Source organism: Pholcus phalangioides, unplaced genomic scaffold, assembly GCF_987345545.1.
Source record: "Pholcus phalangioides strain wild (caught in Gottingen) unplaced genomic scaffold, Ppha-v1.0 ptg000029l_1, whole genome shotgun sequence".
In the NCBI taxonomy this organism is placed as follows: Eukaryota; Metazoa; Arthropoda; class Arachnida; order Araneae; family Pholcidae; genus Pholcus; species Pholcus phalangioides.
The window spans coordinates 10,481,556-10,506,161 of NW_028301619.1; the positions used below are offsets into that span (position 1 = coordinate 10,481,556).

At 36.7% G+C, this 24,606-nt stretch overlaps 1 protein-coding gene across 1 annotated transcript in view; it reads left to right on the forward strand.

The window, feature by feature from the left end:
- Window positions 1-24,606, forward strand: part of LOC149067677 (collagen alpha-1(XV) chain-like) — a 130,794-nt gene that overhangs the window by 40,594 nt on the left and 65,594 nt on the right. The window contains exon 5 of the mRNA XM_089252408.1: window positions 8,707-8,778. Coding sequence (XP_089108534.1) covers window positions 8,707-8,778 — 72 coding nt within the window. The remainder of the gene's footprint in view (window positions 1-8,706; window positions 8,779-24,606) is intronic.

Sequence of the window (24,606 nt, forward strand, 5' to 3'; positions counted from 1 at the left end):
ACGATAATAAATCTACACCCCCGATCGCAACGCCATGGCTTAAATTCATTTCGAGCGGGAATTATAAGAAAATTCGAATAGACCAATCGAATAGCACTATTCCGCAAGTGTCCAGTCAGGACGCTGCATTAGTATCTCACGCAGGTTCACAGCTTCATTCTGACCACGACGTTTGAAGTGAACAGACGTACTTCTTCCGCTGAGCAACCGAGCGTTAAGATTTGGTATTCAACCCAAGTGGGAAACTCGGTCAGCGTGACTAGTGGTTAAATTTTCCTCTGAAGTCGGCACCCATCGGTGTTGAAATGCATTAGATTTTTTTATTTTCGTGTATTTGCCCTATTCGTTGGTGTCTTCTTAATATTCTTGGGCAAAGTTGATCAACTCTACTAATTTATTAATTTTTGTTCATAAATCAAGAATTAATCATATTCAACTGTGATTATATGTATAATCCCCCCCAAGCTCGTATTTGTAAATATGATGATCCGTCAATTAGTTACTTGACTAACTGAGCATAACTATGATTCAAGATAGTGGTTCCGAATGGTAATGTTGGTTTTATTTGCACATGTTGATACAGGGGTTAAACAAAATAATGTGAACACCTGTGCAAAAAACAACACTCGAGGGAACCTGTCGTATACGCCCGCCCTCTAGTGTGGAAGAGTTCCATTTAGTGGGCGATAATGTGCACACATCAATCTAGTCGTAGCAGTGATAGCGTTCGGATGTGATGTATATTGGGGCATTAAAACTTTGTTATGGCTGACCTCAAAGATTTCGAAAGAGGCATGATTGTTGGAGCCCGTCTTGCGGGGGCCACAGTAATGAAAACGGCCACCCTTGTTGGTGTCGGGAGAAGTACTGTGTCGATGGTAATGACAGCCTATAGCAAACAGGGAAAAACATCATCTACCAAGCATAACAGTGGCCGAAAGTCGAAGATGGCTGATAGGCCCAGAAAGGTTTTGAAGCGGATTGTGTTTCCAGAAAGCACAAGATAACAGCATCCCAGATAACATCTGAGATGAACACACATCTACATGAAGGCGTATCGACAAAAACTATCCGCCGTGAACAGACAAGGTAGAGCGACTATTCCAAAATCATTGGTGACACCATGCAATGCCTCGAAACGACAAACATGGTGTCACGAACATAAGAATTGGACGCAACAACAATGGTAGAATGTCATCTGATCAGACGAATTGTCGTTCACTTTATTCCAGATTAACGGGCGTGTTTACGTTTGGAGAACGCCAGCACAAGCTTATAATGTTGACTGTCTCCTTTCTACTGATAAGCATGTAGGGGGATCAGTGATGCTGTGGGGCGTCATGTCTCACCGTGGTCCCCGCCCACTTGTTGCCCTGGATGGGCGGGTTAAAGCATCGGTTTATTTATGTCAGTATTCTGGCCGACCATCTTCATTCAATGGTGCAATATTAGTTCCTGATTCTCGGCCTGTGTTCTAAGATGTAATTAACCCGTTAACACTGCTGGAATTGTCAGAGACTCGCTTGTGAACACGACGATGAACTGCAACACCTCGTGTGGCCCGCTCAGTTCCCTAATCTTAATATAATTGAACCTTTGTGGGGTATTTTGTAGGCCAAACTGCGCAGTAGGTTTCCACTTCCAAAGACACGTTCTGAATTAGTGACCTTTTTGCAGGAGGAGTAGCTACGTATCACCGTGACTGTGGTGCATGGCTTGTATTTGTCCATCCCACGACGGATACAAGCTGTAATTAATGCAAAAGGAGGACCAACAGCCTATTAATAAAGATTTTGTCTCATTTCACATGTGTTCATATTATTTTGTCCAACCCCTGTAAGTGTGAAGAAAGCCAACTTTAAAATTTATTTGAACCAATTACGACAGTTATATGAAGCCAAACGTCGTATATATGTAAAAGTCGTGTAAACGAGGTTCTACTGTACATCGTACCTCCCCATTAGTGGAAACTCCCACACAAAATTTAGCACACAAAATTTTTGGTCCAATGGATGTCCGTTATCGAGAGGTCCTTCTGTATGCCTGACTGGTATGAACACATCTTCAGGTTTGGGTTCCAGACCGACTCTACCTCATCGTGCTGGATGTACATGATGCAGATAGAAGCCGGATTTATACGGATAGATCTCGTTTTCATAAATTCAACGATGCCTCACCTCATTTATGCGAAAACGTCTTCAGGTTTTCAGATCCACCGTATTACATCGTAACAAGGTGTAAAATACGTATTCCCGTTTAAATTTTTTTATCGATGTGGCCCTATTCGTTTTCAAAAGATGAACTTCACGAAAAATTACTCGAAGCATTCGTCATAGTTTGACAAGAATTTCATTATACTGTATAAACTCACAAAGAATCTGACGAAGGCAGGTTAGCTTTGTCTGTCGCAGGTGCTTTCAATGTTTTTTCTCCCGTGTCCAATGAAATATGAGGAATAGGAGATTGTAAAGCTGTAAATGTCAAGAAATATTAGATGAGCCCACCCATAAAGTTTCAGAGGGAAAAATCATGGTTATACGTTGTAATCCTGAAGCTGATGGGGCCTAAATCACAGTGTAGATAGAGGATACATGACTATTTTTCTTCCACTTCGTGTTCAGTGAACTTTAGGTGACGCGATTTATATTTCGCACCAACGACATCTTTCCTTCGCATTCGATACCATTTTTTTGCCAATATGTGTGTGAGGTCAAGAAAAAAATATTTTCTTCTATTTTTTTTTACTCGTATACTTAGATTTTTCGGAACTTCTGTTGAGTATTGTATAAGAGCGAATCGTCTAATATACACAGCGTTTCTCAACGATGGTCCGCAGGCTGACTTGATTATTTTAACTCTAACTAAATGAAAAATGTTTTTATTGATACGTATTAGTAATATTCTTATGGGTTCAAATAAAAATTAGACCTTCGTACTTAGGGTAACCATATCTATTATAAGAAAATACTGGAAATCGCAATTTTAAGTATGAAGTAAATTGTAAAATGAAAAATGCAATTTATGACAAATTTGCTGAAATTGCTGACGAGTCGGGAAATAACGGACAGCAGCAAATCGCAGTAAAATAAAATGTATTTCATGGAACTAAAAACATTCATCGTACTACTTGGAACCAACTTCATTATGGGAAATTACCTATAGACTACCTATGCCATTTTCTGTGGAAAAAGTCATTTTTATGTCAAATTTTAAGCAAAATTCGTGTAACATTCGAAACACGATTGCAAAAAATTATATGATTGGAATGTTTTGTTATTTTCACAGTACATTTAATTAGCAATGATGCAGGTTATGAACCAAAATTTAAAGGATTGTATGGTACGCTCATAAGTTACCCTCAAATCTGTTAGTGTACATGTGAATTTTTTGAAATTTCATCCTACATATAGTCTATAAAACACTTCATTTAGACAAATATATGTGATAGACCTTATATTTTAATTCCTAACTTCAATATAGAAAAATATTGTATCAAAATTTCGTAATGATTACAATGAATAGATTTTTAGAAATCATGTTTCACACTCAAGTAAAATGTCAAAAAAATAGCATTCTTTTCGTAAAACACGTTCAAAGTTTTTCTTCCCCGATTATTTGTATGTAAAAACGCAACACTAAAGTGGACGTAACTTCGGTTCTAAGCTTCATATAAACAAAAAAAGACCTGTATTGAAATAACTGCAAACAAGAAAAAATAAAAATCGAAATTTTCTTCCAAAAGACGTGTTCAACGTAGTCGGATACCTTAATTGTCGCATATAAATTCAGTCAACAAAATACAATTAACGCATCTGGCAGCGGATTCGTTGATTGCGATTTAACCCGCGGCTCCACAGGGCCCGAGTTTGATCTGATATTAATCGAGGATATTATCGATCGAATTGGCATCGGATGACCACAAAATGAAAACCCGCTACGTGATGAATTCAAACTATGAAATAATCAATTCTAGCGATCAAGCTTTTCCCCAACATCCTTGTTCGCAATACAGTATTGTGTTCAGTTCACATACTCATCAATATCGTCCCGATAAATTATTATACGGGGTGATTATAAAAAAACTATCCCGACATATGGGCCCCTAACTATCATACCATTCACAGAAACTGAATGAAATTTTGGCATAAGGTATTTTGATGTATGCGCTCAAGAATGATATGGAAAACAACAGTGTCACTCTAACAGTTACGGTTACAGTGAGAAAATTTCGAAAATATCAAATGGCAACACCAAGTTTTTTGTATTGGAATGCGATCTCCATACTGAAAAACACTAAATAGCGTTGGAATGGCACCTGTAGCACGAAAATCCCCGGAGCTAGGCAAGGAAAAAGTAAAAAGGACTTTGCCGTGCACCAGAGCATTAATGTTCGTTTCATTCGTCCCACAGTTTCTTCAGCTGAGATGCCAGCCTGATTAGTCCTCCACAAGGTCATGTAGAAAATTTGTGAAACACAATAAAATGCTTTATTTTATGCTGCTTCTCTGTCCTTATTGGTTGTCCTCACTTTTAAGCTACCTACCGCCAGTGATTTTCATGCTACAGTTGCCGTTCGAACGCTATTTAGGGTTTTTCACAATGGAGATCACATTCCAATACAAAAAACTTGGTGTTGCCATTTGATATTTTCGAAATTTTCTCACTGTAACCGTATCTGTTAGAGTGACACTGTTGTTTTCCATATCATTCTTGAGCGCATACATCAAAATACCTTATGCCAAAATTTCATTCAGTTTCTGTGAATGGTATGATAGTTAGGGGCCCATATGTCGGGATAGTTTTTTTATAATCACCCTGTATATGGTGTGTGTGTGTGTGTGTGTGTATAGGCTCTCTCTATATATTTTAGATTTATTTTTCTATCTTATGATGTAATTATAAATAAAATTTGACTGCCGAAATTATTAAAAAAATCACCCACATAATTAATTAATTAGATTTGTTTAGTTATATTTAAGGACCGTTATTCGTACTTTGCTCATCGAGTATTCTCTCCATACATTGACGAACGAATGGGTATTGTCCGTAATTTGATGTCTACGTTCATAAGTGAATGATTTTAGTATAGTTTAGGTGGGGGACTTCAATGCATGGCCCATGGGCCACATTTGGCCCTCGGAGCTTTTATTGTGATCCGTCGATCATTTCCAGGAAAAGGTTGAAAACATTGAAAAACGATTAATTCTAGAATTAACGAAATAATAATTTCGGAATTAATGAAAGAAATAATTTCGGAATTAATGAAATAAATTGTTTTGGAATTAATGGAAGAAATAATTTCGGGAATAATTAAAGAAATAATTATAGAATAAGTGAAGGAAATAATTTTTGAGTAAATGGAAGAAATAATTCCAGAATTGATGAAAATTCGGAATTACTGGATGAAATAATTTCAGAATTAGCGAAAAAATAACTTATAAATCAATGAGAGAACTAATTTCGTAATTTCTGACAGAAATTATTTCACAATCAATAACAGAGTGATTGCATAATTATTGAAAGAAATGATTTCAAGGTATATTTCAAGGAAAATAATTACCGAAATAAATAATTAAAGAATCATTTAAAGTGATATCAGATTAAAGATAATCTGAGAATTAATTAATTTAATCAGTAATTAATCAAAAACTTTTTCAAAAATTTGTGAAAAAATTATTTCAGAACTAATTAAATTTGCTAATTAATAATTTCAGAATAAATAAAAGTCTTCAATTATTTTGTTTCTGTTTAACTCGGGGTCCCCATTGGCTCCTTCTATCACAAGATGTCACTAAATTACATGAGTTGGTGGCTCGCGTGTTTCAATTTGGACCGCCGTGTCTGTAAGGTTGAATATCACTGGTGTAGGTTGAATTGAAAAAAGAATTCTTTTACTGTAATAAAATGTTAGAAAGATCCACAATCCATAATAAATAGGCGAAATTAAAACGCTAAATGCAACGATAGGTTGCGTCGCTATCGATTATGGTTTGTGTCTACAAGTGTCTTTTTGTAGGAATTGATTAGTTTTATCGAGTGTAACGCGCATGTTTCGAAACTTTCACTTTTCACCAACTAGGAATCAATATGATGCGCAAGCATGTTTCTTCATGTTCCGATTGGCCGACGTTTCGCTTTGTGTGTGTTCGTTGGTTTATAGTGGAAAATAATAATAGATTATACTGCAATGCGATCCAGGACATTTTTTTTTTTTTTTTTTGTATCATCATCTGTACCATCCAATGTCAACTAGAGATTATTTTTTCATCGTGTTTAGTCGGTGAAATTATTCAGATGCTCAAGAATTGATTCTCCGATATTGTTGAAGGTTCCGAATCGAAACCGTAATAGGAATTGCATACTAAAATAATAATAATAACAAAGATAGGTGATGTCCATCTACCGCCCACTACAAACAGGCACGTGTTTGTCCGAAATGCTATTGGACCACAAAGAGTATTCGCTCCTGTTCACATATTGGCGACTTATCGTGGTTGAATTTTATTTGCTAACGTTTGAAATTTTGTAATCAAAATATTAAAATAAAAGCATTTTTTATTAACAATTAGCCAACAAATTAAAATTTCACGAACATTCTCGTTCACAAAAACACTATGCACATCAGCTTGGCATCAAAAATTTAAAACAAAGCATAGCTTTTCGTGATCAAGATTAGGCTGCGAAAATGAAAACAAAAATCTGTGACTAAACTGTGACACTTCCAAGATTTATTAGGCGGGGTTATACGTTATAAAAGTTTGATAAAAGTTTAATAAAAGTACTTTTATAAAAGGTGAAAATGCAACCAATAAGATCATTGGTAACATTCCAGCAAATGCATTCTTTATGGGCATTGTATAATATTTTATCACGTGTATATATTGTTTATAATTTTTGTTAATTGCATTTTTAATTGGGTTGCTGTATTTTTGAAATATATGACATCCATATTTTTATGGGCATCTTTTTCTCAGCCACCTCGTTGGGCATTCTGCCTGTTGTGGCGTTGTATTTGTATTTGTATCATACGTCCCGTAAAATAAGGGGCATTTAAATTCAGGAATAAAATATATATTATCCAAGAATGTCTCGTATATATTTTGAGTTTTATTCCTGTAATTTTGGTCGTTCTCACTTTTTTATATATGCACTTGTCCCGTTTTTTTCAACGAAGCATAATTTGAATTTTCAATTTTTACTTAAATTGTGAATGAAGATAACTTTCATCACTTATGATGATAATTATGATTACAAATACTGAACATATTTGTCATGATCTAAGTTTCCCCGTAAACAACATTTCAATTCATTGCGATTTCTATTGATTATTTATTACCCCCCCCCCCCCATTGATAATTTAAAGCAATAATTGGTGATTTTGCCGACTTATGGCAACATGTTGGTAAAAATTGCCGTTGTTCCGTATTTTATCGAATTCAATCTTCTAATTTTCCGTATTTTGCTGAATGAAATATGGTCACTCAAGTCATAATGAAGTGTATTCTTTTGACACGATATTTTTTACTGCGATTTGAAGCAGCTTTCTACTTCTCCGTCCTTCAGCAATTCCAACAATAATTGGCAAATTCGTCGAAAATTGAATTTTTTTTGCCCGTAATTATTATATCCTCTATTGAGCATCACAATTTCCCGTTGAGATATAGTGACCCTAAGCAATTTTTAATTTAAGATAATAAGATTTTTTTTTATTACTGTCCTCGCTATTCATATGAAGGTAACTGGCTGAAGCGAAGATGAATTTTCTCTGGTTCCTAAGTTCATCTTCGCTTCAGCCAATTTTTAAAAACCTTCATATTTACTACCATACTGATATCAATTATAACATCGTCAGCTAGAATTAAATTACCAAATCTGCCTAAGGACCACCCATGCAATCGTCCTGTGGATCATAGATTGAGAAACGCTGCTCCATGAGAATAAGCCCGTATTATTGACGTTATCGCCGAAGTGCCGCTACAATCGAGGTCCATATAACCAAGTTTTACTGTATAAGCTGTTGGGTAGTAGCAAAAATAGAGGAAAAGCTTTCCATTTTCCCGGAAAAAAAAAATGCTTAAAATTTTCTCCATCATTTTCATGATAAAGTGAAATTCATCGAGAATCGTAAAAAAATAGAGCCTTGGCGATGTCCGAATCGTATTTGGCGTATGTGGTTTTTTTTTTGTATTTAAAAGAAGCCAAAGCTGGCGAGCGCCGTTCACGATCAAAAAGTTGGTTGTGGCGGAGGCATTAAATATAAAGTGTTGTGCGGGAGAAGAACTATCTCAAATTGTCTCTCAATCGACGTCCGTTCAGGTGTTTCTATCTCAAAATCTCGTATAATTTTTGGGATTCGAGATAAATTTATTAATTTGACGGGAACAATTCTTCGACGGGTGTTGAACTTGTTTGAAATATCTAGACCGACTTTTTCGAAATGAATTCATTATAAAGTCATCATCAGTGCGCGAGTTTTGATTTTACCTATTTTACCGGCATTTCATTTTTTTTTTTTTTTTTACTTTTTTTTAGAAGTTGAGCTTTAAATGCCGATACGGATTTTGAAAAGATGATATCAGTAGCTTACCACGCAACTAATTTTATTGACTGCAAAGATATGGTTGCATAATAAATAGGTAATCGACTTTAGAAAGCATGTGGCACCGTCAGCTAACTGTTCGCTTAATATTGTTATTTGTCCTGCAGGGCGGTCTGCAAGAATTGAAGATCTTCAGAAACCCAGATGTAGCCAAAACGTATTGCCGTGCTTCTCTTCAGGTAAGAAATAATTTTCTGTCATATTATATTTGTAGCCGTGACCAAACAAGTAGAATTCTCTATATATTGTGCAACAGGGGCGCCCTTACCAGACGCTGGGCCCGGTGTGAAAATAATAGTGGGACCCCCTTCGCCTAGATTTTATATATTCTGTGGGAGAGGGAGAATCGAAAATTCAGAATAAATGAAAGTCATGGAAATTCGGAATAAATGAAAGGACGAATTCAAAAATTGATGAAAATTCGGAATTAATGAAAGTCATAAAAGTTCGAATAAATGAAAGAGTTAATTCCAACACCCACGAAAATTCAAAATAAATGAATCAAATAATTTCACATGTCACTCAGTGGACCGAAAACTTCGTCCGCTATCGAGAAGTGTCCGTTAATGGATAGTAAGATATCGATGTAATTCAAAATTGTGTCCGTCAGTGGAGGTGCCCGCTAACGTGAGTGTCCGTTATGAGAGGTTCCGCTGTAAACGTTCGTGTTTCTTATGTTAATGAAGGAAGTAAGAGTACCTTCTTCGGCTAGTAAGAACCTTCTGGAATCAACATTTGACGTAGAAATTTCCAATTTTTCAGACTTGACTAGCTCGAATTTTAATCCCATTTAATTTTAATATATTTCCATTAATTTCCTTTCAAAACGGAACATTTCCAAAATCCAAATATGGATAACTCCCTTGAATGTTGATCAAAAAACATAATATTTAAATATTTTTCTACCATTCCTACATGCTGCCTGTTGGGCTATTTTCTACGTTTGTAAAACAAACGTACTCCGGATGAATGCATTTTTTACTTCTACTGTAAATTTAGCAGAAGTGGAAAAGTTTCTTTTTGAGAATAAGCTCCTCAAATAGGCACACAAATCAATATTCCCAGCTCGCCACGGCGCACCCTTTGAGAAACACTATCATACGCTAATCGGGTAACTTTTTTCCCGGTAGTCACGAGGGAAACGCAATAAATAACCAGTGGCTGTATAAGTATGGATTTTAATCCCGGCAAAGGTATCAATGTACTCGTCTATACCCTTAAAAATTGATTCTAAATTTTATGTCCTTTCCGATTAATTTATACGACTGCATGAAATAATTGTAGTGAGACAAAATGAAAGTAAATCTATGAATTGTTTCAAGATTTGACAGAACGCTAGAGCCATTGCTGCCCTTACCATACGTGGGTACGAAAATAATTATTAGCCCCGACTTTATATATTCTGTTGGATATGGGAATCAACGTTAAAAGATTCATACGTTAGTATAAAATTCACAGGAATGCTGAAAAATGTTGACACAAGTAAAAGTAATTGATAACAAAATTTATAGAAAATTTTAAATTAATAGAAGAAATAGTTCCAAAACCAAATAAAATTAAGACCTTATATGAAAGAAACTGTCTAAGAACTAATGAAAGTTCAGAATCGATGAATCGAAACTAAGGAAAAATAACTGAGAGATAATTCCAGCACCCGTGAAAACACAGAATAAATGAAAGAAGTAATTCAAGCAGCCATGATGATTCAGAATGATTGAAAGAAATGATTTTCCAGAATTGAGGAAAATTCAGAATTCCAAAAATGATGAAAATTCAGAATTTATTGCAAATACAATTCCAGAATTGGTGTAAATTCAGAATTTATGAAAGAAATAATTTCAGAATTATTTCTTTCTGGATGAAGATGCAGAATTCCAGAATGGATGACAATTCAGAATAGGTGAAAATTTAGAAAAAATTTCAAAAATATTTCTTTCTGGATGAAAATATGCAGGAAATTTTTCCGAATTAATTCTTCAGAAATTATTAATTAATTAATTCAGATGAAAATTCGCAAGTCCAGAGTGGGTAGAAATTCAGAATTTAAGAAAGAAATTATCATTATCGTTAGTACGCCCCCCCCCCCCGCCCAAAAACGCTGGGCACGATGTGACCGCACCTTCACACAACCCTATGGGCGGCTCTGGTTAGAGCTCGTAACTTGAGCAAAGATGTTTTTTTCCACCATTAATGTAGTTAATTTACTCGCGAATCCATAAAATGGCCGTCTTGTCATTTTTTACAAAAATGCATAAAAAAAAACATGATTATTCTGAGTTGGAAAAGATAAAACCAAAATCAAATATTTTATGTGATAAGATTCAAATTTAAAATCGCGAGAGAACAATCGAAGGTGAAACTTTTAATTCAATATTTTTGCTCTCCTGTAGTATAATTACTTGGCAAAAAATAATACTCTAACTTGAAATATAAATAAAAGAACGCGTCGGACACTCTTCACAGAATACAAATACATACAAATACAACGCCACAACAGGCAAAATGCCCAACGAGGTTGAGAGTGGTTGAGAAAAAGATGCCCATAAAAATATGGATGTCATATATTTCAAAAATATAGCAACCCAATTAAAAATGCAATTAACAAAAATTGTAAACAATATATATACATGGTAAAATATTATACAATGGCCATAAAGAATACTTATGGTTGTCTTATTCTAAGTATGGATAGCTTCTCGATTTAGAATAAGACATGTAATATTGCGTAAAAACGGCACGAATTCTGACGAGATGTTTGTATTTGAATGTGAAAAGAACATCTGATCTTTCGAAGAAAGAAACGTCTATAGTTATTGATGTTTCATGTAAGAGTCACGCGTTTAATTAACTCGCCAGAAAAAAGTTTTGGACGCAATTGATGACTCAATGACATCTTTCCATGGCATCCCTGACCCTTGAGGTAATCCTAATAATAATTTTAAAACAAAGATGTTTCTGTTAGTTTGGAATATGCTTTTTCTTTCTGTTAATTTCGTTGCTGTCGGGAGTTAATGCAACAGGTATCGACCAAAGAACGTGACTCGACGAGCAATAATGAGGTTTTGAACATTGAGAGAGCGCACGATTCTAAGAAGTGATGCACATTCTAGACATAATCTCTTTTTTTACATAAGGATGATGTCGTGGACAGATGACGTGCCACCAGAATATCAACCATATTTTGTATGTTATTGTTTCTTTTGAATCGAACATAATTACTGGATCCCTCCAGGTGTTTGCAAAACAACTATCTTTGTCACAACAAAGTTCCCATTCAAAAATATATCAATGCAAAGGATGAACATGGCTGATTCGAACTTGGTTAATTCGAATTTTTTCGGATAAATCAAATTTTTGGAAAATTCCCCGTTTCTCATTCAATTTAATGTTAAAATTAAAAGTTTGATTTGATCTTGTTTTCTCACTTTTTAGATAATTCAAAGTTTGATTCAGAGATGGCAGTTGAAATATAACATGTTGCCAACATTGAAAAAAATTACAATCAACAAAATCTAAACTTTTTTGTTGTGGCTCTAAGCATTCATCAGTTCTACACACTAGTTTTTATCTTTCCGTGGGCAGCTGGAGTCATACCGGTTTTGCGATGACTTCATTAACATCTGCCAAGAGCAGATGCAAATGACACTATTCAGGAAATACGGAAGTCTGCGTGTGTGAGAGAGCCAATCTCTACAAGACGGAATGTTTAAAAGCTGGAGGGCCGAAATCCCAGCCATTCGTATGGTAAAATGTGAAGAGGTTCACGTCTCTCTAACGTTATTGTTTGCTTATTTTAGAATGCCCATGTAGCTTAGCAACATTTTCACCACGTCCAACCAATGCTCATACGCGTGTTCAACTCCGGAGGAAAAAACTGTGGTGGCCTTACGAATGCGAACATTGGTGAAGAAGTAGATAATAAAGTCGCGCGCACACTGAATCTTCTTATGAAGAGGACGAAAACAAATACAGTAAAACCTCTCTCAACGGTCACCCCACTTTTACGGCCAAATAATAATTTTCCCTTGTCTAATAAAAGTATGCATTTCGAACCCATGATTGACGGCCACCCCCTCTTTTACGGACGAATTTTTTTGTCCCGCTGGTGTCCGCAAAAAGAGAGGTTGCGGACTTCAGCGCTTACTTCTGTATAAGAAAGTAAGAGGTCCCTACTCCAACACTCGCCGAAGCTACGGACATATTAGAAAAAATAACGCTCTGGAAGCTCGAAAATCGTGTCTCATTCAACTTGAGGATTTTGTGCGATGTTTAAGAGCATTCAAAAAAAATGAAAATGAAGAAGAAAGGAAATTAAAATTATAGATTCACGAATGAAATGGTTTTCGTGATCGTTTACGTTTAATGTAACGACATTCATTACATTTTAATAATTATTGAGAGTTTTTGATTTCTTGTGAGAGTATAGTTTTACCCTTTGTTGATGAGTAAGAATTCGAACTTTTTACTGTCCCCTTGAGCTTCGAATTAACCAAGTTCGATTGTATGTATGTAGTTGCTTTCTTGTCTTATTCTCTGTGCAAATAAGCCTCGTATAGCAAAGTGATAGAAATGAGTGATCGTGCTCTGTTTAATGCAACAATCGTTTGATAAGGTTTTTACTCTGGTGTCTTCCACACCCTATAACAACCATAAGGAAAAGGTGCGGTAACCTGTTTCGAAGCTTTAATTTTTCTTCGCATCGAAAGCAAATCAATCAGATTTTCTTTCGAATTGCATTTACAATCGCCCACTTTTCCTTGAAAATCTTCGGTTCGAGGAGAGGGAGAATCTCTACTTTCGAATGCAATACCGTAAGTAGGCTGTCGAGAACGCTATCAAACAAACAAGTGATAAACTTTGTAAGTACCGTATTTCTTGGCCTATCCTCCGAGATGCTTACGTTTTTAAAAACACAATTTTGGAGTTTCGCAGCGCTTACTTCGGTGGGGTGCTCACGCCAATATTTCTTTTAAAAAACACAATCTCTTCAAGAAATTGACTGAATGAACGCCAGAACCCTGCCGCCGGACTTCTCCCGTTGCCAAGATCTCTCCCAGCCCAGCTTCGTGGCAGCCAAGAAATTAACTATGAATATTGCCATATAACATTCAAATATCAACTCCGGTACTCCTCCGCATTTTCCAACATGCCGCATAACTCGGAGACACCAGCTTTTTGAATGTTGGAGTCTGTTTCATTCCTGGCATGCCGGAAAAAGCGCGGTTCAATGAGGATAGCATAATACATTCAAAAGACCGATATTCTTTTATATCAAGTGCTGATTAAATAAGCGAACCAGAATAAAATAATGGTTTTTCATTCTTCCAATTTAACCCAGGAATTTGATAACGATAGTAAAACTTGAGTATTTACTTATTGCTCTAATTTAGTTATTGTCAACTCAATACAAAATACAGACACTGTTTTCTGCACGTTTTCTTCCTATTCATAGTTCAGAGAATGAAAGAATATGCTGTCGCTTTTGACATCATGTTTTCAAGTGGAATTCTTCAATTCTTTGCTCTCGCTTATTACAATTTTACACATCTCATCAAGGAAAAAAATTCGTAATCTACTCATATATTACTTCCATTAAACTCATCTAATCCCCGCTAACATTTTTAATGAATCTAGATTTGCGATAGCGAAAACAAACATAAAAAGCTCTAACTATCCGAATGTAGTTCGTAGAATAGATCCTAAAATGCAAAGAAAAGACAAGGTTCCAATCAGCCAATTTAATCAATTCTTTGAGTTCAAACATCTAAGAATTATCCACAAACTCTGACTCAAATTTTCCGGCATGCCGGAAAACACGGGTATTCTCGTCATGCTAGTCTCCCTCACTGTTTCCAGGCATGCCGGCTAATGCGATAATTAAAATGCATCTCAACTATTTAGAAACGGTTCAACGGTACTTATCAATCATTTTTCTGTTTGTGAAATATGCACACAAAATAGGAATAACATGGAGGTTCATTTCCTGGAAACGTGCTGGTCTTATGCCGATGCGGCATATACGTTGAACAATGTTTTTTCGCCGAAGTTTCTTTTAGCCTGCGTTACTTATGCCCATGGGAATCGGGATAAATATACGGTAAGTGACAGAGATAAAATAATGAGACACTCAATGTGAGTTTTGGTGCTATATTCAATCGGTTAGAGTTCAAGTCCAGCTTTCCATTTGGAGAGAAATTTGATTGATTCGATGAACGAGTTCGATGTTTTGCATGTCAAGTCGATTCATCTCGAACTTAAAGATGGAACAGTCGAATAAAAAAAGGTTCGTCGAATACATTTTATGTATATTCTTTCTTCATTAACCTGATCCACTTCAGGACTCAGTATTGCAATCATTTTTCAAGATCCACGGTGCCCTTGAAACACCAGAAAGTAATTAACTACTAAAACGCGCCATTGTTTTCTTCATTACTTAACGTATAGAAATTATTTTGCTTAGGGTCATCTTAATGATTAATTATTAATGCAGAAAGAGAATAAAATCGAGCATTTGACCACCGGTGTTGTTTATACATTATGCGTATGTAACGTAAACTAACTTTGGGCAAAAAGAAAGAAGTAAATAGAAGAACTTGAAGAAATGTCACGTGATAATGAACAAAGTAAACGAAAAATAAGAAGATGCTTCAATTTTTAAACAATGAACAAGGTCAAGAATTATTCATGGTTTAGTTTATACTTTGGCCAAACTTCATATTTAGGTATCCATTTTCTCATGCAAAGAGCCTTTTTTAGTTTTTGCAAGGATTCTTCCGCGATCCTAGAGATTCTAATATGCTAAATCCTCGCTGTAACTGGAGTGAATAGCTGAGTTATTGTATATGTTAATGGACTTGAGTGCAGTTATCACTGGATGTGTCTTTATGTATGTCACATCGTTGAATCGTATGTAATGTGAAGATGGCCATGAGCAAATTTAAATTTCTAGTTGGACCCCCATATTGCTTGACGAAAAACTGGTCAGTATAAAAGTTCGAATTTATTTACGTAGCTTTAATATTTTCTTCCCATAATGATTCTGTTGCCAGAATTTTTATCTCGGGCTGGGTAACTTGAACCTTGTAGTTGGACGGCCAGTTTAACTCCACCTATACAGAGACCATTCCCTGGCTCTTATTTTGTCGTACGTCGTTTTCATCAGGATGCAAAAAATATGTGGGAATAAAAAGATGAACGACACTAGTAATAAAAACGTATTTAACACTAATTTGCATTTTTTTTTTACATTTTCTCGGAGGATTAGGATCAGTCATTTCTGGTTACGGCTTTGATCGTCAACAAAACACGAGTTTGCAGAACCTATTCCTAGTGTACAGTATATTCTTAGTTTTTACTGCAATCATTCGATACACGCGAAAGTGATAACACCGGTAATTTAAAGTCGATTTCAAACAGCCTTATAACCTGGAATACAAAAATCGAAATCCATTGGTCTAATGATGACCAGTTTATATCCGTTATTTGTAGGGTTACTATTTATTTATCTTTTATTATGTACACGCACATTGTTTTCGGGAGCAGTGTTGTTTATCGACTGTGGTTTTAACCCTCTATGGTAGAATATATATTTGAATATACATGGTAAAAAAACCCCATTGTACCAATTTCTTTTCCCAATTTTTTGCTATTTCAGAAAGTACATTGTTTAGTGTCATTTCAGTAAAAAATACGGCTATATAAGTACAAACCTTTTTTGTCTATAAAAAGTTGATTCCTTATCGGTGTCATTTTTTGAGAGCTGCTGAAATTTTACGTGATCAGAGATTCATAAAATCGCACCAAATTGAGGGAATCAAAAAAAAAATTCAACTTTGTGAGTAAATATTTTAGCCGATAATAGATAACAGTAAAATAAAGACAGACAGTATATTTTGCTCTTATATAATTATTCATTTTACCTTGTTAAAAAAACCGCTCTGATTAACTAAAAAATAAATTGCTGTGTTGATATATAGGGTAATCCAGAAAAGATGGGAAAAACTTTAATAAGTAGTAGTACACACAAAAACAATTTTCATCAAAGAATGCATGGTCTCAAATGAAATGCAAACGTGCTACAGGGCGCAACATAGTAAGACCGAGGATACGAGGAGGAAACACAAGAATAAAGTATGCGTTAAAAAAACAATTTTAATGAATAATTTACAATAACTTTCTCAAAAGAACGACCGCCAACGGTGATGCAAAAGAACAGCGGCGAAAGAGGGAACCTCCCCAGCAGCAGCCGAAAGTCTTGTGATTAGGTCCTCTTCACAGCCAAGAGGAGTTTCATACACCATAATCTTCAGCTGTCCGCGCAAAAAGAAATCAAGACACGACGGATCGAGCGATCGCGGGGGCCAAGCCACAGGACCACAACCACGAAAATGTTTTTTGATTGGGCAACCGCCTGTGGGAAAAACGCTTACCGCACATTTGTGCTGCCTCTGTGGTACTTCAGTTTGCAACTCCGTAAGTTAAATGCATGTCCGCTTTTTCAGTATTACTAAAGTGTGCTATTATCCCGTACGTTACAACTGTTAGAACGATTGCACGCTGGAATAACTTCACAGGGCTAGCGTCCGTGCCTTTTATTCACTGTGACGCAGATTTGCGTACGGTTTCTTCGTCTTCTTCCCCAGGTTACATTTGCATGCATCTTTTTCTCCCGATAATTTTCAACAGGAATGCCGTTTTAACGTTTGCGGAGCGGCCGTTTCGAAACGCGCTATCACGTTCGCGTTTTATGTTAGGCCACGCATTCTTTGATGCCAATTGTTTATATTGGTGTGTACTATCACCTCTTAAAGTTTTTCCCATCTTTTCGGAATCACCCTGTATTATTTCAATTAAAAATATAATAACATCACTGATTCGCATCCATTTTTGGAATTTTTTTTAAAATACGTTTTTTTAGAGAGTAAGTTAAAAGGGTCAAGTTGAATACTTCTCACATTGTTATTAAAAGTACTGGAAGTGGGTCCTAAGTTTTAAATATTTTCTATAATTGCTTCTGACAAATCGCAACAAGTATCTGGAAGGAACCCAAAAACTTTTTACTAAGGTTCACAAAGGGCACGTTAATTACAGCGAATATCAAGATGAAGAGCGAGAGGAGGAAAGAATTCAGTAAAAAAAGACGAATGCAAAAAGCAGATTTGAAAGCAACCATTTGAACGATTGTTATCTCGTTTTGTGTTGTTTGTGAGATTACCTTTTAATTCTCTCTCGTTGGGAAATGCGCTTAATGTGGATTCGTATTTATGCAAGACGATTAATAGTCGTCGAAACGAATAGTGAAAGCAATGCATGTGCAGATAGAATAACGAACGCCTCCACTCGCTAAATATCGCTGGTTTTGATTGCTTTCATTTTTTATAAAAGTTGTTTCTTGGCCACAGATTAAAAGAAGAAAAGAAAAATGTTGCTCGTTAAAAACCTGCCGAGCACCTTTTCTTGCATTTTGTTCAAGGTCAATGCATATCATCTCGAGAGAAAAAGCTCATTTAACCAAGCCGATGCTTTTTCTTCATCGGTTTTTGAACATCCCGCCTTTTTATTTTTGTACCCTCCAAACGTAAATGAAATACCGAAATATGTTAACGATAAACGCTTCAATTTAATAATAATGTAGTAGTGAAGTAATAAACACATTTACCTTGAATTATTCGCTCTCAAATAATTTCGAATAAAAATTTCCAATTCTTCTCCTCAATCAAAGCATATCAAAGCATAGTCTTGAATAAGCTATTGAATATAACGCTCTTGAGCGTAACGTTATATGAGGAACTTATTTCCAAAAGGGAAAATTTCCACTTTTTTCCGAAATGCAATTTTTAACGATTTATGAATCTTTGGGATAAGCTCTGTCAAATTATGCAACCGGGATTATTCAAACGGGAATATTTATGGTGGAAATTACTATATGTCACCGTTTCAATGTTCAAGGTTACAAATTACGAAGTTAGTCGTTTCTATCAAAAGGGAGCATATCCACTTTTTTCCATACACTTCGGTATTTTTCATCTCTCAATGATACCCACGGGACCGAAGGAGTCTCATCGATGTAATTCAAAATTGTGTCCGTCAGTGGAGGTGTCCGCTAACGGGAGTGCCCGTTATGGGAGATTCCACTGTAGAATGATCGTGTTTCTTATGTTAATGACGAGAGGGCAGTACGGGTATCTTTCTGGACGAGTTAAAACCTAGAATCAAAAGGTGACGTAGAAATTTCCAAGTTTTCAGACGTAACCAGTTAAAATTTTAATCAAAAGGCGGCTACTTGCCGCTAATTTTCTTTCCAAACGGAATATTTCCAAAATTCAAATGTGGATTATTCTCTCGAATGATGATTAAGAAACATGGTTTTTAAATATTCTTCTACCATTAGCTACCTGTTGGGCTATTTTCTACTTTTGTAGAGCAGTCCATTCAGGAGAAAAAAAGGTTTTTTACTTCTACTGTAAATTTAACAAAAGTGGAGCTTATTTTCCAGAGTTTCTTTTTGAAAATAAGCTCCTCATATAACTTGAATGTAACGTTTTATATTTTCGTCTGTGTTCCAAAGGAACAATTACAACAAAGAAGAAAAGAAAAAACGTAAAATATATTTTTTTTTTGTTTTTTTCGTGGCTAGTAAAAGGTTTTGTAAGACAATGAAAGATAATTTTTCGTATATTAACCATTTACATGAACGGAACAAACAAAAGCACAGACGTCTCAGAGGTTTTGGACAACGGCCCATAATGGACCTTCCCCGTAATAACGTGTAATAAGTTGCTCGAGGAATTGAAAAGGCAAACAACCTTCTTCTAATTGCAAACGCGAGTTCGTTTGCATCAAAGGCGGTTGGTTGATGCTTCCGTCGAGCAACTTTTCAAATAAAGAAACACTTATGGATTGCAAAGGACCACTTCAATTATTCTTAGCATTTGCTTCGACCACAGCAATCGCTCGCTTTCAGTCAATGCCCGCCTTTCTTAATTGTCGTCGTTTCCAAATTTATATTTCTTGCTAGAAGATTACCCGCAAGAAATGTAACTGGAAAGAACGCTTTTTTGTTAATATATATAGTAGTTCGTCTAAAGAAAATTGCAAAATGTTGTGAAAGGTAATTTCATCTGATGTGTCGATATCATAATATTATTCATATATTTGGGAAGTCACGTATATTCTCCAACAGTCCATAAGCTGTAACACGTTTTGCCACTGGTGCGGCTTGTCTAATATATTTTTAAAAAAACCACGTGGACATAGTTTTGCGTAGTCGTCTCGATCGAGAACGTGTTTTCAGGCATCGCCTCTCATTTATTCTAGCTTTATTTTTTTCATCCATCGATAACTTTGCCGAACCTCAAGAACGAAGTTTCACTTCTCAGTTTTTTTTTAATATTTTATTTCGATTAAAAAAAATTAATTTTTCACGCATATGTTACCCTTACTAATGTAAAAAATTTACAACTAATATTATTTTTATCCCAAGTTTATTAAACCGAGAAGTGACTAAAATATGTTTGATGTATGCTGACTTTGTACAAAATTCAGTAAGTCATAAAACAACTCTCGTGACCAAACAAACAGATAATATATTGGATAATTTATACAAATACAAATACAACGCCACAACAGGCAAACTGCCCACCGAGGTGGCTGACTTAAGAACATCATGGATCCCCGAGCCCCTACCTACTACTGCTACACCCCCACCTGCACCCCCCCCCACGGAACCCCCCAACGAATCGGTACATGCGGGAATGTGCGTGTACATGTAGTGCAACCTGACGTAAAGTTTGTTTCTGTGTAATGCTTGTTATGTGTAGTGCCGTCATCTGCCCCCAGTTTTTTACTAACTATGAGTGAAGTGTTATGGGTGAATGATTTACCGTTGTAGGACTGTTGCTCTCTGTGGCGAGACTTTTTAACGGGGAGATCGGCTCGCATTTGCGCCTTGAAGTTGGGAACCACAGAAAACCAACTTCAGCCGACCACCACTGTGGGGTTCGAACCCGGATCCTCGCATCACGAGTCCGGCACTATAACCACTCGACCACCACAGCGGCGTATTATAGTTATACTAATTCATTTACGTGTGAACGAAATTGAAATTGCCATTCGGCTTCATCGATGTTTGCTACAATCAAACGGGAATGCTCGAGAAGAAATTTTGTTCCATACACATGAAAATACATGCCATGGCTCAGAGTTGCCCTCAGGGGTGTGCGACAAGTGCGGTCGCACCGAGCTCCGCGGTTCGGAAGCCCCGCACTTACGGTAATAAAATATTTTTCGTACATCAAATATATTTTTTTGTGTAGTAAACGTCAGAATTACCCGCAGGCTTTCAACTGATTTGATTCGGGGGTTTCATCATTTCTGCAATTTCTCTAATTAATTCTGAGTTCCTATCAATTCTGGGATTTTTGCTCACATTAATTCTGAATTTTTATCAATTCTGGTATTTTTTCTCTCATTAATTCTGAATTTCCACCAATTCTGGGATTTTTTTTTTCTTTGATTACCGGTAATTCTGATTTTTGTGATGAGTAGCTATTTTTCAGCATTCCTGCATATTCTGTGATAATGCATGAATCGTTGGATGCCGATTCCCCTTCCCCACAAAATATACAGTCGAATCCCGTTATAACGAACTCCAAGATACCGGAGAAATCACTTCGTTACAACGAAATTTCTTTATAAAGGAATTTCAGATTTTTGCATTGTTCCTATGAAAACTTATCTGAGGAATTGGAAAAGTGTTCGTTTAAACGAGATTTTCGCTATAACGGTATTCGTTAAAACGTAATTCGACTGTATAAAATCGGGACAAAGGAGCCTCGGGTCTAATAAGGGTGGGCCCGGCCATTTTGGCCATCAAAATCGCACAAACCACATAGTAGTTTGTGATATCATATGCGGTCGAGCAATACAGTGAAAAATGCTCTTGCACAGTCTGCGCCTGTCTCGTGTGTTACTTAGCGTCGTAAATTCAGACGATCGGTATCGTTTCTTGTCATTGTCCATGAACTTAGGTTGCGAGAAGCTCTTTGGCAGTTGACAGAGTTCGGTGACATTTTAACCGGTCTTTTAACGACAGACTTCACATCACTTTTTCGCGCAGTGATTGATTTCACTGTCATCAAAAAAGAGCACTTCTTTTTCCAACCATCCTTTTTTTGTGTGTGTCGCGCACATCAACGTACATCTCTTAAAGCATTTCGCTTGGAATCAAGTTCCGTTTTATTCGCCTTTCGGGTTAAACCGAGGTCATCGAAGGGGTCCAGTTTTGACTGTCGTTCTTTCTTTAGTTGAGTTGAACCCTTTCTCGTTCATTCATTAACATTATCATCATCATTATGCCGATCGACAAAAATAAAAGCAGTTCGTGTCGTCGATGAATCATTCACTCATTAGCATTTAGATAAAGTATCCGGTTTTTCCTCTCGTTTCTTTTTGTTTCTTCTTTTGACGACTTTGGCACTTTTTAGTTTCGGCGAAGATCCACTGAATTACAAATGCAGTGAAACCTCGATATAACGATATTCTGCCGGCAAAGGAAAAATACCGTTGCAGTGGGACTATCGTTATATCGAGAGTCTACATTGTCATCACGTGCCATCAAATTTATGCTTTTTTTTACACCTTTTCTGAATCTGCGTTGTTAGTACCATCAGAAAACGTGGTTTAAAGTATTTATTAGCCGCAAAAACCTGTAATTAATTAGTTGATTGATGAAATTCATTCAGATGCATTGCCCCTGTAAAGAGGTTTACCGTATTACACTGTCGTGTCTTACAGAAAAGTAAGTGGATTCGTACGACCCATTTTCGAAGCCCTTTTGAATCAAATTTGGGTTGGGACCTATAGCTAAAGACAGGGCCGTTTTAAGAGTATCATGGGCCCCCGGGCCAATTGATTTTTCAGAGGCCCTAGCAAACAAATTCTCGAAAATTTCAACCAGATCTCATTTTTGTGAGGCCCCTTTTCGCTTGAGGCCCCCGGGCCGTGCCCGGGTGGGCCCATGCCTTAAGACGGCACTGGCTAAAGAATCCCCATCTATGACCCATCTTAGAAGTCCCGGTTAATCAATTTTCATCGGGACCCATAGGTTAAGAATCCTTGATTTAAAGTCATGTTCCCGAAAAGTTAAGGTGACAAATATGTAACTTTCGAGCGATTGTCTGAAGAGACTGACCAAACCCGAGGAGTTTTCCAACGAGAATCTGAGCACAACCCGAAAGAGAGAAAGGCACGAGACAATAAACTACGATGGGTCGTACTTATACTGGTGGTATTGTTGAAAGCAAGTGTTCCGAGTATCATGTGAAAGATTAGACGATAACTATGTAAACGAGGGAGAAAGTAAATTTGGAAAGTAAAATATGCGACAGCAGTCGCTGAACAGACGGGAGATGATGATTATTGTGGTAGGGTGTGAACCTACTTCTCGAATGGGATGATGCTCTCCTGCCCCTGTCTTTTTCGCTAGTTTATGTGTGAAGTCTTGTTGACGTTGGTTGTCGCATATCTTGGGGTTATGTGCGAATATGTGTCCACATTCGCACACACATGACTGGCGTCGGATAAATATGTGCAACGAGGAACCCCCCTCCCCCATATTCAGCTCGCACACGTGCGTGTGTGAGTGATACACTTTCTCCCTCCCTAGTAAGGATAGTAACTAAGCTTATTTTGGAAGTCAAGTATTTCCACTTCAAGAACAACGATAAGGCAAGCCAAAGCCCGAGTGAGTAAAAGCAAGAAAGGCAACAGTCGGTCTTCTGAAGAGGAACGAATACGTTCATTTCTCTCGTCTTTTTCTTTTTTAGACTCAAAAATCAACTGGGGGCCAAAAGAGCCTTTTTTTACGCGCCGGCGATTTTTATAGCATTTCCAAAAGCCACCTTTTTTGTGCATTCTATTTTGTATTCAATCTGATCTCGATTAAATAACGACGGATGCAAATAACAATGCACCAATCAAACATTATAGGAAAATTACAGAGAGTTAGCATTTTCTTTTGGCACGCTACAATGTGCTCCGCTGTTTTTTGCAAGTACAGTGGAACTTCGGTTAACGAGCAAAAATTTTGAACAAATTTTGACTCGGTTAACGAACGATGGTCCGCATTACGAGAGAAAAAATTTTGCGTTTTTTTTTATATTTATTTTCACGTTATTACAACGGAGCTGGTGGTTTTTTTTGCTTTCGCCCACACACGTGTTATGGAATTATGGGTAATATTTTACCCTACGGTCTCCGGTAAGCGTGCCTCAGTGGGAAATTTAACACACATGCGAGTGTGAATATTTACGATACGAAACTAGATGTAACAGCAGCGATGCGTATATGCACCTGAAGTTTTTTTTTTTTTTAATTCTGCTTGGAAAAAACTGCGTTGATTGCATTAATGTATTTTTAAGGGGGCTAGCTTATGAACAAGAGCCACTACTTGTGGAAGAGATTTTGTGCTTGGGGAAGACCATGTACTGGAGGTGCATGAGGATGGCATTCAAGAACTAGTGGTAGAAAATGCCTCGAAGTTGACGGTAGATGAAGTTATGGATCTCTTTTGCATGCACCAGCAAGATTTCATGGACGGTATCTCGTCTAAGGAAGAGAGAAGTAAGGAGGAGTCCCCTTACATTAAATGAGATTAGAGGTATGTAGATTGTGGAAATCTGTGCAAAACTGCAGAAAAGAACCACCCAAATAAAGCTGTAGCAATGTGCAATCTCTCCAACGAACACTGCAATTTACCATTTTCCGGAAATCCTAAAAATGAGGCAAAAGCAAGTGTCATTGGATAAGGTTCTTTTTTGAAAGTCACGTAAAAAAAAAGGATGAGTTTGCAAACAACAGTGAGTCTGTAAATCGTCCTATATATATATGTATATAAACAATATAGTCCTCCTCTCTCTCTCTCTCTCTCGTCGTTTAGAGCAGTGTTTCTCAACCGCCGGGCCGCGGCCCGGTACCGAGTCCTAATATCATTCATACTGGGCCGCGAG